This window comes from Anas acuta, chromosome 15 (genome assembly GCF_963932015.1).
Source record: "Anas acuta chromosome 15, bAnaAcu1.1, whole genome shotgun sequence".
Lineage (NCBI taxonomy): Eukaryota > Metazoa > Chordata > Aves > Anseriformes > Anatidae > Anas > Anas acuta.
The window spans coordinates 5,110,853-5,129,030 of NC_088993.1; the positions used below are offsets into that span (position 1 = coordinate 5,110,853).

General features: G+C 45.3%; 1 protein-coding gene across 6 annotated transcripts in view; it reads right to left on the reverse strand.

The window, feature by feature from the left end:
• Positions 1-234: 234 nt before the first annotated feature.
• CARHSP1 (calcium regulated heat stable protein 1) overlaps positions 235-18,178 on the reverse strand; it is a 34,626-nt gene continuing 16,682 nt past the window's right edge. For all 6 annotated transcript variants that reach the window (XM_068699592.1, XM_068699597.1, XM_068699595.1 and 3 more), the window contains exons 2-4: positions 17,867-18,059; positions 15,031-15,153; positions 235-2,050 (exon numbers count right to left, since the gene is read on the reverse strand). In XM_068699592.1, the coding sequence (XP_068555693.1) occupies positions 1,888-2,050; positions 15,031-15,153; positions 17,867-18,059 (479 nt within the window). In that variant the 3' untranslated portion in view covers positions 235-1,887. The remainder of the gene's footprint in view (positions 2,051-15,030; positions 15,154-17,866; positions 18,060-18,178) is intronic.

The following is an 18,178-nucleotide window of genomic DNA, read 5'->3' on the forward strand; positions in this document are numbered from 1 at the left end:
TATGCTAATACAAATAATAGCTAATATTAAATACTATATAAAGATGTATTTGCAGAAATAGTAGTGTATATTATAGGATAACAGATTACACAGCCAGAAAACTTGCTAACTTCCTCCCTAACGCTTCTGGTAACACACCTGATCATACCAGTCTGCATGTGCTGGCACCTCCTCTGTCTTTAATGCTAATCGTCCTCCATACAGATTATGCAGAGAGCAGACTGAAGACATAAATTAAAGCATTATAATGGTTGCATTTATTGTAAAGAAAGCAACGTGTGATATTCCACAAGTTAGTGTTAAACCCACCATTAGTTAGTCATGTTGTCAGAAAACAAAACAACAAAAAAAAAACAGCACTGCAGGCTCAGCCTTAGTATACACTATAGTGTAATAGAGGCACAGCTTAAAGTAACCCAAGCCATCACAGCAGCTGCTAACCCTCACGGAGCTGAGCGCGCCGAGGTCAGCCCTTGGAACAGCTCATCTGCTGGGAGAGTCTTGAGACACTTCATGACAGCAAGTGCCTATTGTTAAAACTGCAAAGAGGCAACTGAAGTGACGCTGTCATGTAACTGACAGAAGAGTAGCATGCCATCTTTTTCTATTTTTATTCTTTTTTTTTATTATTTGCAAAGTCAATAAAAATCCACTGGTAGGAAACAAAAGGGAAAGATGCTTCATTTGGAAAAAGGTACGGAAGGCAAATGGGAGCAGGATAGTTGCACATCAACTACAGGAAATCTTGCAGGCAGAGCAGAGCATCAGGGCAAGGGTGACCATTATCACATCATACCAAGCAAGTCTTCCAAGGAAACATGGCTGCAGAATCTACGTTGCCCAGGCAGCTGAGCCTGTTAAGTAACTTGCACAGTATACACTGAGCTAAACAGCGTATCATAGAATCATTTAACTTGCTTTGCAGAAGTACAGTTATTTTGTCTGTCAAGTGACAAACCCTAGCAGACATTCATCATCTATATGCAATCAAGAAGGTAAGCTTCAGATTTGTATAAATTCAGATACACCCAGAGGCTACAAAGCTACGCTACAGCTTTCTACCACTTACCTTAAAGCAATTTTTTTTATTTTTTTAATTTTTTTTTTAATACTGGCCTATAAAATCAGGTTAATCAACCATCAAGGCACCAAAGTAAATTCACTAACAATCCAGGCTTTTAAAAAAAAAAAAAAAAAAACACAAAATTCCACACCTATGAAGACAGGTCATTTGCAAACACTGCACCTGAAGGGCACCCAGCCATGGCCAAGAGCACATAACCACCAGATGGAGATTCTCCACCATGCAGCAGCTGCTCTGTTTGTGAGCTTCCCTCCATCAGGAAAACAACTGACAGCAAGGAACAGCTTGCTCACGCTAAAGCCAAGGCATTTGAGCTCTGCTGCAGCAGTAAGCATGCTCTAACACTTGCAGAAGAGCAGCTCAAGGGATCACGGTGCTCACGCACCCATGGGGCCTTGGACCTGCACCTCTGCTGTGGCTGTGTGCTGCAAGAGCTCTCCTTCAAACCTCTCCCTGACTCCCCTGGGGATTCACTAGAATTGGTTCACAAGATAAAGGAAAAAATAAATCCACCCCCCTCAAAGCACATAAACTAAATCTCTTTAAAATACATTTTTGTGAACACATTAATATATATATTTTTCATTTCATTACCATCTGGATTGCCTTTTTTTTTTTTCATTTTAAAATCAGGCCTGCTGTAAATATGGTAATTTTGGCCTACTTCTGCTGCTGTTGACAATGCAGTATTTCCTCCCGCACAGTACCTAGACTATTCTTAGGTCAGGTTCCCTGCAGCCAGTTGTCGAGCAGTGACCCACACAGGCAGTGTCCGCAGCAGCGGCGCTGCCCCTGGGACGCCTTCAGGAGCTGATGACATGCCCCGACCAGGTCTCGTGCTTGGTTCCTGGGGCGAGGTGGGTAATCACGACCTCCACAGCCTGAAGCTTCTCGTTCTTCGGAGGAATGGTGCACACCTTGTAGGTGACCTCGTCGCCTGCCACGGGAACATACTCGCCTTCGATGCTGTGGGAAGAAAGCTTCAGTTAATCATAACTCACACGCTTACTTAAAGTTTTATCACCACAAATGCTGTATGTGCTTAAGATACTTCAGCTTTTCTGTTTGTTTTAATAGAACCCATCAGTCATCAAAGCTGAGGTTGATTTTGGTTGTCTCACAGTAAAATCCTATGAAATTTCTGCAAACAACACCAGATTAGAAAATAATAAACAACTTTACATACAACCTCTAATATGACTTTAAAAAAAATAATAATCAACTGGACCCAACTTTGGACAACACTACTATGAAGCTCACACCGTCACACGTTCCTATAACCTCTTACTCATTGGCAGCACTAGAGGGCAGGGCTGACACTGTTCAGTGCTTTGTTTTGGGATCTGTGTTGTTTTTGTGGTTTGTTTTTTTTTGTGTGTGTGTGTTGTGTTTTTTTTTTTGAACTATAGGAAGTTGGTCCCCCACCCTTTCTTAACGTTATGACGTTTTGTTTTGTTTTGTTTTTTCCCCCCTTCTCCTTTTTAAAGAAAGATTGTTCAATTGTAGTCACTGATTTTATCTTTAGGTTACTCCCCCATCACATGCAGTTTGCCTGGGGCGTTTAAAAAAAAAATAAAGCAAGCCCAAGTACAACAGCGTCAAATGATTTAAAATCACTTGCTGGGAAATAAATGAATAATTAAATTAGTTCTGTGGCCCTGATGTGTTCCACCAAAAAAGCTCTCCTCCAGCAGCCAGTCGCCCATTTCTACCAATCCTCTCCCAGTGTGAGGAGCTGGGGTACTGGAGGAGCTGGGGTACTGCACACCTCGCACTCTGCATTTGTCACTGCGTTTGAATCTTATCTGGAAACAGTGGGAAGTGACAGAAAGGCCGGCACCTTCTACCTAGAGTCACGTACTGAGGAGACAGCACCGCGAAGGGTGACGGCCTTCCTCACCTCCCTGTTCAAGATCAGAGCTTTTTAATAAAAATCCCAGCATGTGCCACTGCAGACATGGAGAGATGCCTTCCAAAACCACATTTTCACAATTCTTTGACAGGATGCTACCTCACCCTTCTTTAAATACACCTACACAAGCCTGTGCTGAGGATTCCCTTCTCTGACAACACAGGCTCTTGATTTCTTTTTGTTTAGAGGCTTTTCAGCATCTCACAGCAGCACCGCACACCATCTGTAGCTAGAACAGGCCAGGTGAACAGATCACATGCTAAATATAAAATCTGGATGCCTCGTGCACATGACTTGCTTGTGTACTTTTTTGAGAGAGGTGGGGGGTAGTCCAGAGAAAGGGAGGAAAAAAAAAAAGAGGTCTTCTAGGTCAGGACTGGACAGTTGTGTTTGCTATTTGCCTTCACTGGGGGCATGTTCACAGCACCCAGGAATTTTACCCTGTAAATGCTTCTGTCACTGCAGGGGCAGAAGTTACATGTAGAGGCATTCCCAAGGCCTGTGCTTTGAAACATGTTCCTCAGGTCCTATCTCCCTGCACGAACCTCCAGATTGCAGGAATCAGACCCAGGAGGGCACGTCCTAAGCTGAACTCTTCAGAGTGGTGCCTGGGAAAATGGCAGTAAATTGCAGGCAGAAAAAATATTTACCCAAAAGCCAAGATAAATCCTCCTTCATCAGTCCCGACAGCCCTTTCCTTACCACAAAGGCTGATCTGGCTGACCTTTATTTACTTCCAAAGTCCCCTGGCCAGCCTTCAGCCCAGCCCTGCGTCACACTGCACACACCATGGTCGAGCTCCCACCTCTAGATTCTTGCTGTGTCCGACTCCTTCAGTTATTGCCTTTATCTATAACCCTCACCCCATTTCTAACAGGTCTGATATTTCTTTTAGCCGTGAAGGATTCGCACACCCAGTACTGACTACCCTTTTAGGAGCAGAGATTCATTAACCTTTCTTACTGCCACAGGATTTTGCCACCATGCTCTGCAGCTTAGCCCTGACTTTGAATGAAAGGATTTCATGCAAGGATGGGAAGAGGTTACTTACTGTCTAACAGCTGGAGAAGTGGACATGAAACCTCAAGAAGAGATGCAGGAGAGGGTCAAGCCCCGACTAAAACTGGAATTCCATGTAGAGAAATGACAATATCTCCCACCTGGATCTCTTGAATGAACCAGTAGGTTCGATCCTGGTAAGGCAATGCCCCATTGCCACACGGTTCTTTTATGCTTTCTCAAGTACTGATCACTGCAAAGCAGCAAAAAAGCAGTAGAGCCATGGGCTGCACTCCAGAGCAAGACAAATATGTGCCCCAATGTCTTGGCTGGCCTTGAAGTCCTGGCAGGACCTTTGAGAGAGTTTCTGCCACAGATGAAGTCAGGGACTGTCCTGTGTCACAGGCTGAGCGTCCTGCTGCTGCTCCGCGTTAGCACAGCTAAAACACAAACTAAGAGTTCGGTGAGGGAGAGCACGTTCCTGACAGGTTGTATTAATTGGTACCTGAAAGCCTAGCATTGATGGCAGCAGCCCGAAGCCCTGCAAGTAGCATGGGAATACCCTGGGGACAAGGAGCCAACCCAGTGCAGGCAGACCTGCCCAGCCATCCTGCACCCCTGTGACAGACAAATTTGGCATCAAAGGCAGGGACCAGGACACCACCACCACAAACAGAACACAAACACTAGAAAAAAATAAAGTGCAACTGAACACTTGATTGTTCTGAGTGCAGTAACTCATGAGCATCAGCTACATGTGCATCATGCTGCTGCAGTGCTCATGCATACAGATGAATGAACCCTCAGTTCCCCAAACCAAAGGACTGCTGTTATCTGAGCTAAAAACACACCGCCACGAGCAGTAACACACAACACAACCCCACGTAGGGCAGCAGTCCCACCTGAGCAAGGTAACATTTTTTGGTGGAAGACACTACCGCACAAAAGCATTATCTACGCAAAAAAACACCGGACTAGCAAAAAACAGTGAACAGAGCCATCTCCCAGCTCAGATGTAATGAGTGTAGACAATACGAGCCGGTGCAGAAAGTCTGCATTGACTCAAGTGCAGCTGAGCCACTGGAACAAATTGTAACGAAACGTGTTTCTTCATCTGGCCTCGAGCAGGGGGACCATCTGCAGACAGGATTTCAGGGAGCAGAGGCAGAGCTGTTACTTGAAGCTGGAGCTAAAGCAGCGTCTCCTCTTGACCTTATGGCTGCCCGCCCCACAACCCCAAGCCTCACTTTTGATTCCTGCACAGAGGATGAACACGCAGAGCAAGCAGCGAGCTCGGAAGTCACTGCTTTGCAGGAACTAAACAAAACGGATGCCCTGCCCAGGAAAAGATCTGAAGTTTGGCTGAAAAGTCTTTTTCACAAACAGGAACCTTACATGTTCTCTAAAAGCTCCTGTAAAACAGGATGAGATGCAGTTAGCAATATAAACATTTGAAAACTGCAAAAGGTATTAGTAGGTGGGGCTAAGCGAGAAGGAAAGTGGAGTCACACTGTCTGTTGAAGCGCCAGAGACATACCCATACACAAGGACAGTGTTTTAAGCTCCTGAAAAAAAAACAAAAAGCAATTAGATATCACTTGAATATTCAAGTGAGGAAGGAGTTCAGCTCAAGAGCTAAAAGTGATGTGGCTTTCGTTGGGATGTGTTTGGCTTAAAATTGAAATATGAATATATACCAGGATGGGCTCTGGTAAGAAAGGGGTTGCAGGTGCACTGGTAACCAAAGTGGTGCTGTTTTTTCCATGAAAATAAGAAGCAAATTGGTACGCACACAGCAGTGGTACGCCTGACGTACAACAGGCTGCAGTCAGGAAGAGGAGAAGCAACAGGACCAAGCCAGACTAGAGGACGTGATCTCAGCTGTCACTGAGAGCCACCGCATCCCTCGGCAGTTGTTAGACCACTGGCTGGAGTATCATCTACTGTCCCTCGTCTGCACAGAAAATAAAAAGCGCATTAACTCATTTAAAAAAAAAAAAAAAAAAAAGGCAAGTTTCTGACCCAAAATTCTTAAGCTTGAATCATGAGGTTAATTACTCCTGTTCCTTTCACCTGTGAGGTCACATTAGCCCTGAAAAATGCACAGCCCTAAGGATTACCCTGAAAAATACACTTTTCTCCACTAGAAAGCACTTCTTACAGGGTTAAGCATTACATGTATTCTGACAGCATCAGATCCTTTCTTGTTTTTTTACCTTATTCAAACTGACACTACAAGAGACTGAAGCTTGTAATAAAACCCTCATTCCATCCCAACACTCCTTTTTCTCATTCCCTAGTTTGCCTCTTTTTTTGCTTGACCTGATCAAGACCAGGACTGTCCTTTGCTATGTGAGAAGGCTGTGGCCACACAAGCAGCTTGAATTTCGTACTGTTTTTAGCCTTTAAGCCTGTCTCCCACAGAACATATTTTTTTTTTTTTTTTCCTGCAGCCTTCTGGCTACTTGTTACTCTTGGTGCCTACCAAATGCACGATTAACTCATTGTCCCCAGTGCATGTGAAAAGCGAGAGGACAAAAGTCTCGATTTGCAGCCTGATTACACCTGTTTGTGAACAGTGTAAGAGCACAGTGCCCACCAAATGCTGCTTCTGGAACAGTGGTACTGGGTACATGCAGGCTGGCTCCAGCAGCAGTATCGCTAAGTGATGCTTAGAAGCAGGAACGAACAGCATCCAGATCACGCAGTGTCTTTGGTGGTGTCAAGAAAGAACACTGTAATGGCACTTGAAAGCTGATGAGATGGCAGAGCTCCACACTGGATGGCAGAGCTGCAGGAAGATCCTCCATCAGGAAGCAATTGCCTTAAGTGCTGGGAGGTAAACGAACTGGGGGAGATTGGAGAACGTACAGAGAGATCTTGGAACAGATTCTGCCTGCAGCAGCTGCTCTGTACACAATGTAAGTTACCCAGACAAGTTAGAAGAAATTAAACATGGACTTCTTGATGTTATATGTTGATGAAATATTTTATATCTTTTCTACAAATACATGTTTTATATCCATGTAATTATTTTTACTCTATTTAATGTTGATCTAAAGACAAATGCATTAGGAGACTTGTACGCATATTCCTACTCGAACTAATGCCTACTGATGTATCCAGGAACTTTAAGACACTTTGATAAATTAAGCTAAAAATGTGAAATGTTTTCCCGATGTTTATGTCAGAGAGAGACACAATAAAGCAAGCTTTAGATTACTTTAGATTATCCAGCAACTCCCATTTCCCAGCTCAGTGCCAGTCTGGTGCGGTGGAGCATTTTTATCTTGCGCTATTTTTAGGGAGCTGGGAGGTTATTAGGAAATTACCTAAATAAGAAATGTTCTAGCTCTTCCTCCTCACAGCTGTTATTCATATTCCAAGGCACTAGTTAAACCCCCTGGGACAAAGACGAAGTCAAATGGAAACATTTTCGAGCACAAGTTTTCAGGGAATTCAGAACCGTGTTGGTCAACAAGGCTGCCACAGCTCACACCACGCAGCCAGCTCCCACGGACCGACAGGCTACGTTATTTCAGCGGCTTCTCAAAGCTCATTTTGCTCCTCAGCATGCCTCCCAGACCTCTTGTGTTTTTACTAAACGGCAGACCCAAACAGAAGTGAACCATCCTGAGTTACTGATCCTGAAAGCCCTCCTGTGCAGCCTCGGCAGGTATCAAAGATGCCAGCAATGACTTTAAGGAGGCAGCAGGCAGGCAAACCAGGAGCACGGCTGCCTCTCACCCACCAGTCACACTCATTGCTGGGACAGACAAGTGTGAAAGAGGTCCAAGCACCGAGGAATCCCAGCTGTAAACAACCAAGGTCTCACCTATAGGATTGCCCTGGTCTCTGGGGGATCTGGCCCGTTGCAGAGATCTTCCCAGGTCTTCCCAGATCTTCCCACATCTCCCTGCTGAGATCTCCAGTCATGGTTTTTGAATCCATGCTTGGGGACAGTTACATCTCCATGCCCACTCAGCAGCCAGTTCAACACCAAGCAGCCCACCAGGCACTAAGAAGGAAGCGGTGATCGCAAGAGGCAGAGCTTTCCAAAGAGGCCCACCATGACTCAGTTAGATGTACAGAAAACACCCGTTCCTACAAGCATCCAGCTTGGATCCTGTCACAGCAATACCTCCCGTTTAACCAGGGCTTTGGCTTCTGGATGCAGTCGTCTTCTGTGCTCACTAACCAGAGGCTCCATCCTCGGGCACCTACGGCCTCCTGCACTGCCCAGCCTGCAGGCAGTGTAAGTCTCAGCTTTCCCTGTCAGGGCTTTCATCACTCGGGTGGAGGTTCTGGAAAGGCTGTGCTATGACTGTGGCCGCAGCAAGCTGGCATTCCTTGCAGCATGCAAGTTTCCTGAGCCAGCCTGGCAGTGGACGGGAACCCTAAGGAAAAGGTTGCCCGTGTTTTGTTAACATCCAAACCCCTCCCAAGCAAGAGCTGCTGTGCTGCAGCCTCTCCTCCCCCCGCAAACAAGTTACTGCTTTCAGGCACTTCAGCAGTGGCAGCACGGCACCAGGAGGGGAGCACATCAGGAAGGAAGCGTGCTCAAAGCAGGCAAGTCATCGAGTGCCTTGAGTACTTGGAAGGAAACCTGAAAGCTCAGGTTCGGCTTCCCAGCAGCCCCAGAACAGCTGCCTGCAGCCAGCAGAAGCTGCTGCTGGTTCCCAGGAAAGAATCACAGAATTTCTAGGTTGGAAGAGACCTCAAGATCATCGAGTCCAACCTCTGACCTAACGCTAACAGTCCCCACTAAACCATATCCCTAAGCTCTACATCTAAACGTCTTTTGAAGACTTCCAGGGATGGTGACTCCACCACTTCCCTGGGCAGCCTGTTCCAATGCCTCACAACCCTCTCAGTAAAGAAGTTCTTCCTAACATCCAACCTAAAACTCCCCTGGCGGAACTTAAGCCCATTCCCCCTCGTCCTGTCACCAGGCACGTGGGAGAACAGGCCAACCCCCACCTCGCTACAGCCTCCTTTAATGTACTTATAAAGAGCAATAAGGTCGCCCCTGAGCCTTCTCTTCTCCAGGCTGAACAAGCCCAGCTCCTTCAGCTGCTCCTCGTAGGACTTGTTCTACAGACCCCTCACCAGCTTCGTCGCCCTTCCCTGGACCCGCTCAAGCACCTCGATGTCCTTCTTGTAGCGAGGGGCCCAAAACTGAACACAGTACTCGAGGTGCAGCCTCACCAGAGCCGAGTACAGGGGGATGTTACAGGGGGAAAGAAACAGGGGCTGGACAGGTCCACTCCCTCAGCTCACATTCAGTTCTGGGTTTGTTTCTAATTACCGGTTAATTTCCAATCCGTATTGTTACACCCCACCAGGAGAGCAGCAGCATGAAGATGTCAGCATTGATGTTGTGCATTAAACACAGCGAGCTGGCGGCAAGTCAGAGGAAAGCAAGCAGTGTGATAAGACGCCTCCATGGGTGTGGGCAGCTCCGAGAGCCAGGTTCTGCGTTGCAGTGGGACAGCGGCCAGGACACAGCTGGGTTCCTCCCTACAGGAAGACGCTGCTGATAGCATGGCTCCAGCACAGCCAGAAACCAAATGCAGCAGAACAGGACCGTATTTCCATCTGGGATCCCGCTGGGAGACCATTTCTGTGCTTGTTTTTTCCCCCAGTACTCCCGAGTTGCGGGCCCTAGAAGCGTATTCTCCCGAGGTCACTGCACAACGTGTGAGCAAAGCACAGCAAACTCTGCCTCTCTCCAGGGACCCAAAGGTGCTGTGCAGCAAAGCCCTGGGGGAGCTACAGCACCAATTCTACAAAGCCATCATTAGACACGGGGTCAGGAAAGTGGCCTGAAGGGTACCCTGAAGGCCTCTCTGCAATGCAGCATTTTCCCCTTCAGAGCCAAGCTCCAGCAAACTGCAGAAAACCCACAAGCACTGCACGTGTTTTTTTTTTCTCCTGTTCCAAGAAGTCAGCCACTTTTTCAAATGAAACTCCTTTTTTTAAAAAGCGTGGTCATTAATTCCTCGCCGCTCTCTGCTGCTGTCTCCTTGCCTTGCCTTTGCAGGTACGCAGGCTCCAGGCCAAATCCCAGCCTAATGCAAAGGCCCCGAGGGTAAACGAGACTCCTGCACGTGCTCACCCCCAAACACACTGGGGAAGCAGATGTGTGGGGTTCCTGTGTGCTGCCCAGAAGAACATCAACTGACCTACTGTGACAGGCACCTCCAACTCGCCCCTCTCCACCTGCAGCCCAACCCCAAGGTGCACAAACTGCAGGGAACCTTGAGAGCCACCACCCAGGGGATTCCCCAACCTGCTCTCCAGAAACATGCCACCTCTGCAGGAAGTGTTTGAAGAGTGAAACTGATGCCACAGGGGCGGTTACATTCCAGTAATGGTCAAAACATGAAGTAGTTGTGAGAGCTGAATTACTGCAGCCATGAAACAGCAGCAGAGGAGGCGAGGTGTTGAGGACAGTACAGTTCTCAGCACTGGCACTACAATAACACCATCAGATCGGTGACAGTGGGGCACAGAATCAGAGAGGCTGGAGAAGACCCTTCAGATTAACAGTACGTGTCATTATTTAAAACTTTACTAAAGGGTTTACAAAAAAAAAAATTACACCAGGTGAACTCATTTTCCTTTGCTTCCAGCCTTCCAGAGCCGTTATCTTGAACGACAATCTCAGTGACTGCTGCATCCCCATGCTGCCAGCTGGGGTTTTACATTCACTACTAGCAGGCACATTTTGTTTTCTGTTCTGGAGATGGGCATAGTACTAAACTGAGCACAATAAAACTAAAAAAAGCCCACATTTCCCTAGAACAACCCTTTGTACCAACTTGAGCAGTTCTTCCAGCAAGTGCAAGGAAGCAGGACTCGCTATGCACATAGCACAGGGAGCACCAACAAGCCCGGGGCTTGCTCCTTCAGCTGGCTGGCAGGGGCAGGACACTGCCAGCACGGCACCAGCCCCAGGACGTGCAGAGGAGCAGCCGTGCAGGTCAGTACGTGAGAGCTGGCTGCAATCTGCCCGTCGGAGCACCGTCAGTGCTGCCGTTGTGGTACAGTTCCAGCCACAGATGCTTGACCCCCAGACCAGCAGAGGTGCCACGAGTGCTGTCAGGGAAGTGCCACCACCTGCAGTGACTGTCACCAGAGCTGCCACCACCCCTCGCTTTCTGTCACAGGAGGAAGGCTTGGAAGGAAATGCCACCACCTGCCCCCCGCAGACATCGGCATTTCGAGAGAACTGCAGGCTGCCCTGGCTCACCGTGCACTTCTGTGTAGCTGCACCTCCTCAGTTCAAAGAGGAGCCAGCCCAACACAGCGTTTGGGTTGGGTTTTAGTAACACAATTCTTCTCTCCACTCCTCAGAGCTATCTGTTAAAACAGACAAAGCCACACCAACAAAACCCCTTCAATAATTGCTTTCCAAACTGACTTTTTTAGGCTGTATTTCCCCATACCCGATAAATCCAGCTCCCCAGTAACACAGCTTTGCTGCAGACTCCATTCATAAACCACACCCGCACAACAGAAGCACAGCATTCACCTTGAACTCCAGCAGATACTGAAACTGAAAATTTTGCAACACCAAATGAAGGAGCGAGAGTTCGAATGCCACATGCCACACATGCTTGAACTTATTTTTAGGCTAACACTCATTCATTTATGGAAATGTAAACATCATGTTAAGTATAATTAGCTTCCCCCCCCCCCTTTTTTTTTTGTAAGATATGGGAAAGAGAGATTCCATTTCACAGAAGGCATTTCCATTGAAGTGTAACCTTGCTTTCCAAAGCTCAGGGGGAAAAAATTATTCTTTCAAATTAAATTTTTATGTTTAAAATCTTATTAATCTGCAAGATTGGCAGCTGCTCCTGATGCTCAGAGCATTCGCTGATCACCACAACATAGACTGCTCTGCTGTGTTCTTCACAATCTTACTGGATCTAAACTGTAATTTAGACCATTGTAATCATGTTCCTGAAATCCTAGCTTTCAGGAAGAACTGATTCAGCAGAAACAATCCTCTGTCTTTTCACAAGTAGATGTCTATAACACACTGAGACAGTGAACAGGTTGATGTCTATCCCACATCCAGGTTTAACCTAGGAAAACACCTAGAAAAGCACTGCATGCCAAACCTAAGCAGTATCTCAAAACCCACACTATGCACAGAGTCATTGGAGTCTTCCCGAGACATGGTGATGGTTACAGCATGCTGCTGTAAAAAGCAATTCTCATTAGTAAGGAGCAACGTTTCTAACTCACAGTGAACTCCACTGAAATGAAAGACATTATTAATTCATCTTTCCAGTGCTACCTTGCACCAGAATTAAGACAGTGATACCATCACCCTCTAGCACTAAAAGCTGTTTCCAACTAATTCAGACACACTCAGAGTAATTAAAGAATAATAACATGCTGAAAACTTCAGTACTTTGATGATAGCACTTTGTAATAACATATTCAGGCAGAAACATCAGCTATGTTTGAGTCTAAGCTCTGCAATTATTCCTATATAGAAAACCCTGAAAATTATGGCCCAGTCCTGGTTCAGTACAAATAAATAAATAAATAAATCCTGTTGACTTCAAAGGAGGAGAATTTAGCCTAGAAGACTTGCATAAAGTGCATCCTTCAATCTTACAAAATTAATATGAACTTACCTTGCTAAAACATCTCTGAAAGAGCAAGGAAAATAGTCTTTGAATGCATTAATTATATGCTTAAAGAGGAAAGACATCATTCACCTGCTATGGAGATGGAAGGAGCGAAGGGTCATAAAGCAAGGGAGAGGGAGGTTGAACATCAGAAACAATTAAGAACCAGGTCTGTTCATTATAGGAAGAGATCAACCAGGGACCCCATCACTGGAATTGTTAAGAGGAGGTTGGGAAATGCATCTGCCAGAAAGGCACATGCACCCTCCAGCAGCAGGCAGGGCAGAGGAGGTCCCCTTCAATCTTCTCATCCATGGTAAACAGAAGACACCTGCTCTGTTTGAAGGGATCTGCTGTGCTACAGAAAAACTGCAGCATGCCCTGCTCTGCACAGTGTGACACAGAGATGGGCTGTTCTCCACCAGCACAAGAATTACACTGAAATGAAGCAATTAAACCTGAAGAGAAGCAGCATGGCCTGAGGGCTAGGACACCAAATTGAGACCTGGGAAGCCAGAGCTTAGGCTGAAGCTGGAGCTTGCCATGCCCTGCCCATGCATCAGCTCTCCCCCCCTCATCCTTTATCTACTCCAGCTTTTCGTTGCAGGGGCAGGCTGAGGGCATGGCCGAGTGAGGGTAAACAGAGAACGTGACACACGTCAGCAAAATAAACATGCTGAAAATACATCAAGAAGTGCGATTGCTCATGAACTTTTACAACCACAATGACTTGTTCGATACTGTTTTTAGGATAGATCGATTGGGTGGAAGAAAGGGGAAAGATGGCACGCCACATCCAGGCCATATTCATTTAAATATAGTATAGAGATGGCTCAGAGTCAAAGCATTTTGAAAGCATCCAGGATTGATACGGTTAGTAGCAGAGCCCACAAGAGGGGCCACCTGTGAGATGGGGCCTCTCACACAGGCCACTGAAAGCACTGCAGTCAAAAAATAACCTTTATAAAAGTCATATAGGTCCTCAGCATAGGAGACATGCTGGGGTCTTAAACAGAAACAGTGAAATGGAGCGGGATTGAGAGCAGGAGCAGCACGTGTAGCCAGAATGGTCCATCATGCAGTAAACATTTCAGAAAAATTGGAAGAAGGCCAACGTGCTCAAAGGACACATGCTAACCACATGAGCAGGAAAGATAACTGGGGCCACCTGAATAATTTGGTAAGGCTTCTATTGACTTACCACAGGATAACCACTCCAAACAAAAAACGAGGATTATACAGCTTCAACAGAGTAAGCAATAGGCAGATTAAACATGGTGACAGATCTAAAAGAGGTTACTGGAAAATAAACATTCGGTGATCTTAATACAGGCCTGCAGAAAACAGTTTCAGCCTCCATGCTGGTCAACATCTCAATCTGGGAACAAATATAAAATTGTCTACTAAATGCTGCAGATGAGCCAAACAAATAAAGGCGACAGCGTGGTCACAGAGCGATCTGGATGCCTTGGCAAGCGGGGCCTATTCCAGTCAGACGTGCTGCAGTGCAACCAAATATGAAGTCATGTATCCGGGAGCCAGGAATGCAGACCCTGCTGCCAGGGGATGACAGACTGCATCTGGGACTGCACCAAACTCTCACACCGCAGAGGATGCAGAGGTCAGAGCAGATAAGCAATTCAGCAGAAGACTAGGGATTAGAAGGGCTAATGCTATTATGGGACATATAGAAAGAGAAACAGAGCAGGAGCGTGGAAGAGATTTTTATCTCTGTATGCTGAAACTATCCATACATTTATATTCATTATTTTTAAGTGATATTTAAATTCTGCAGCACAGTTAGAAAATAAAAGATTGTTTTAGACTGGAGAAAAAAAAATGAGGAACTTGAAAAGTTCAATTTTTCAGAAGGTATATTCAGAAGTGATAAATCTCAGTGTTCAAGGAAAAAAAGCGGGGGTACTAATGAACCTGTTAACAGAGAAAGTTTAGCCATAAGCTGCTTGAGACTGAAGCTAGGCAAATTACTTTTCTTAACAGTGAAGGTAATTAACCTTTACTTTAGTAATGATACAAGCAGTGCAAAGTAAAAAGTGAATTTTCAATGTCAGAAAACTTTAAATTAAAGCAGGGTACGGCCTAGATGATTTGCTTCACATAAATGCAAGCTTCTTTGGGTGAAATCACACAGCTTATTCTAAGAGATCTAACAGGATCATCTACAAGTTCTCAGCTGAACAGATTTATAATAGTACTGGCAGTCAGAGATTATGCTGTTCTTTTTCCGTAACATCCGCAGAACTGCTCTGTGCTAAGATAAGGGTGACAGATTACAAACCATTCTTGGCACGTGATGTGTCACAAGCCTTCCATAATCAAGGCAAACTGGAGCTCCAGCTTCCTCAGTGACCCGGACAACTTACTCAGAAATGTGTACGAAGATGTCAGGTCCTCCATCTGCGGGGGAAATGAAGCCATGGCCTTTGGAGCGACAGAAGCATTTGCAGACACCTTTGTAGATGGGGCCCTCCGATGCTCTCACAGTTCTGCAAAAACATAGCAGACAGAGCGGTTTGTTGCTGAGCGGGGACGTGACAGCTTCAGCTGCAGCATGTCTAGCAAGGCAGCACAGCCATCCAAGTCCCCGCTTGCTCCCCAGTGACTATGTTCCTCTGCAGCAACTGTTCACTAGTGTCAGGCTGCACACGTTCTGCCTGTGGCCTTTTGAAAGTGGGATAAAAGCGATGAAGATGTTGGCTAAAATTATAATCCATCAGTTGCCATCCTGAGTCCATTTACTGCCTCGTCCTGCCTTTTCTCAGACACTGTATCTGAATGGAAGCGTTTTATACATGATAGGAGTTCTGGCAGTCCAGTGTGCATCTGGGTGCTGCGTGCACTTCAGAAACTTACAAATAAGTGTGTGCATGTGCTATGGAGAGAATGCAGTGCATGAAGGCACACATGAATGTCTCTGTATGTATGTACGTAAGTACACGCACACCCTTCTGCAGGCAATGTCTACTGCTATCCTGCCAAACTGGGATCAGTGAAGTCAGTATTTCACCTCCTACTGACTCCAGCAGGCTGACTGGTATGGACAACACCCATATTCAGGACTGATCTCTTAATCCACTGTCATGAGGTTTGTGTTTAAGATGACACTGATTTTAGACAAACCCTTTGGATGACTTACCACCATCAAGAAAAACAACTTACGTGAACCCATCCCGACAACTGTATGATTAAATCCCTTCCCCCCCGCCCCATTAAATATACTGAATCTTCAGAGATCCAAATTCAATAATTAATAAAGCCAACTGTCTTAGACATCTTACATAGCTTACATGGAGGAGTTACTAAATCAGAACCTTCTTGCGACATGATTATCCAGTAAGTTACTTCCATGTTAGAAGATGATTTCTGTGGGACTCTTTGAACCAAACCCTCAGTAAGAGATTGTGGTGTTATTGGTTATATGCATTGAGGCAGTTTTGAGATTACTTCCATAAGGTTTCAAGTTTCCTGAAGTCTTAAATAATTAAAAAACAAAAGAAAAAAAAACAGCTCTGCTGCAGAAGTTATATTAACATTCAAGAAATTAAAGGGTTAAATTTCCATTAAATCATTTAATTTCCAGTTCTATAAAGCTGTCGACACACCTGACCCCCCCAAGTGCTCATTACACAGAAAAGCACTCACTGCCCTAAATAAGCCATTAAAGCTCAATCGCATCTTTCAAGGAGACAAAGCACTGTGAAGGATAAGACCCCACACTTGCTAATGAACCAAAATTAAATAATCCTACTGAATAATAAACCACCACCTGGCACATTTGCCTTTTCCATACAACTGTGAGGCTAGGGCTCACTTAAGCCTCTTGTTTAAAACCTAGACTAAAAAAAAAAAATTTAAAAAAAGCATTTTGATTTTCAGGGCTAGCAAATACAGCAAGATTCCTACACTAATTAATGATTAAAGAACTATGGGAGCAAAATAACCAAATTCTTTAATTTTGTAGGAACTAGACTAAGATTAACAACTCAGAAGAATAACAAAGAGTTCATTAGTAACACCACTGAGACAAGCTAGTCTGGAACTGGTTTTTAAGGTCAATCCCAATTATCAAGTCCATTATGTTCTTTTCAGCAATATACTTTCATTACAAAGTTTATGGCATCTGAAGCCTTTCAGAACAAAGTAAAATTCTCTTCTGCTGCTGCTGTGTTTTCACCTCATTTTGAATAGAGAGTTGACACAAAGCATCATTGCTAATACAAAGCATCACTGAGATTTATCCACACATTTTTAAATACCGCTTTTGAAGAAAAAAGCTGGGTAAAACTGCAAGGAGAAAAAAGAGGGAAAAAACAAATAAACATGTCAACTAAATTATGTAGCACAGAACAGGCTAGTTGCTGGGCTGAGATCTTGTTTCTAATGTTTCACTGAGCACTGCCAGACCACCCGTACACAGAGGTAATTGTAGGACTGTGCCAAAGACACAAAGGATTGACCAGAGCCTCATGCTGTACCTGCAGACAGGAAAGCTTGGGGAAAGCTTACCTCTGCTGTAGGATCACCATCTCTAATGACTGCAAATAGCAACACACCTTGTTTTACGAGAAACTACGTAATTTTACAAAATCAAAGAGATTAGCCTTCATATCTTGAAAACCAATGCATTCTTTTACATGTCTATTTGAACAAACCCCAGATGTTAAAGCTGCATTAAAAAGAAATGAGCCCTCTGACAAGTGCCATGGTCATGAACCAGCCCTAGAATGTGACCTGACTGATGGCAGCACAGGTGTCAGGGGTGAAAGAACTAATCCTTCAGGGGTGGTGAAGAGATTAGGTCAAAGGAGGAGGTTGGGCTGATAAAGAAACACTGATGAATGATGGGAACTGGTCCACCAAGAGCCTCAGCTCAATGCACAAAGTGGAGCAAAACTTCAGACAAGAGGAATCTGTTTTGAAGAGCCTCAGTATATTTTCCTCACCCTCTAAATCTCTAGTCTTAAAGAGGGGAAAATACTTTCAATATTCTTTACCCAAACAGAGTGTAGAAGAACTACAGGCAATTTAGACTAACAAATCTAGTAGGATTACAATACTGGGGGGGAAGAAAATAGCAGTAAAATGCCAAAGCATCTTCCAGACACAACGAACTCCCCCTCCCTTCACCCTGGTGAAAGCAATCTGCCCAAAAGCAAACATTTGGCTGTGCCGACTAAATGCAGTTTCCCCAATACTCACGCTGAAAATGTCCTGGTCCGCCGGGTGGGCAGCGGACTGGGAATGAGGTACCCTCTCATGGGAGACGGGGAGCGATCTCTTGTCCTGCGATTTTCAGGCAAATGAAGGGAACTGGGCGAGTGCACAGAGGAGGAGGACTGCTCCAAGGAGGGTGAAGTGGTGTCAGAAGACATTCCTGATGCCTGAGAAAAACCTAGAGAGAGGAAGAGATCTGACTTAGCCCAAAATGGAATTTTTCATATAGAGTCACAAATTCTTCAGCTTAGGATTTTGTAAGAATATGACTCATTTCCTGCAGACGTACATGCAGAC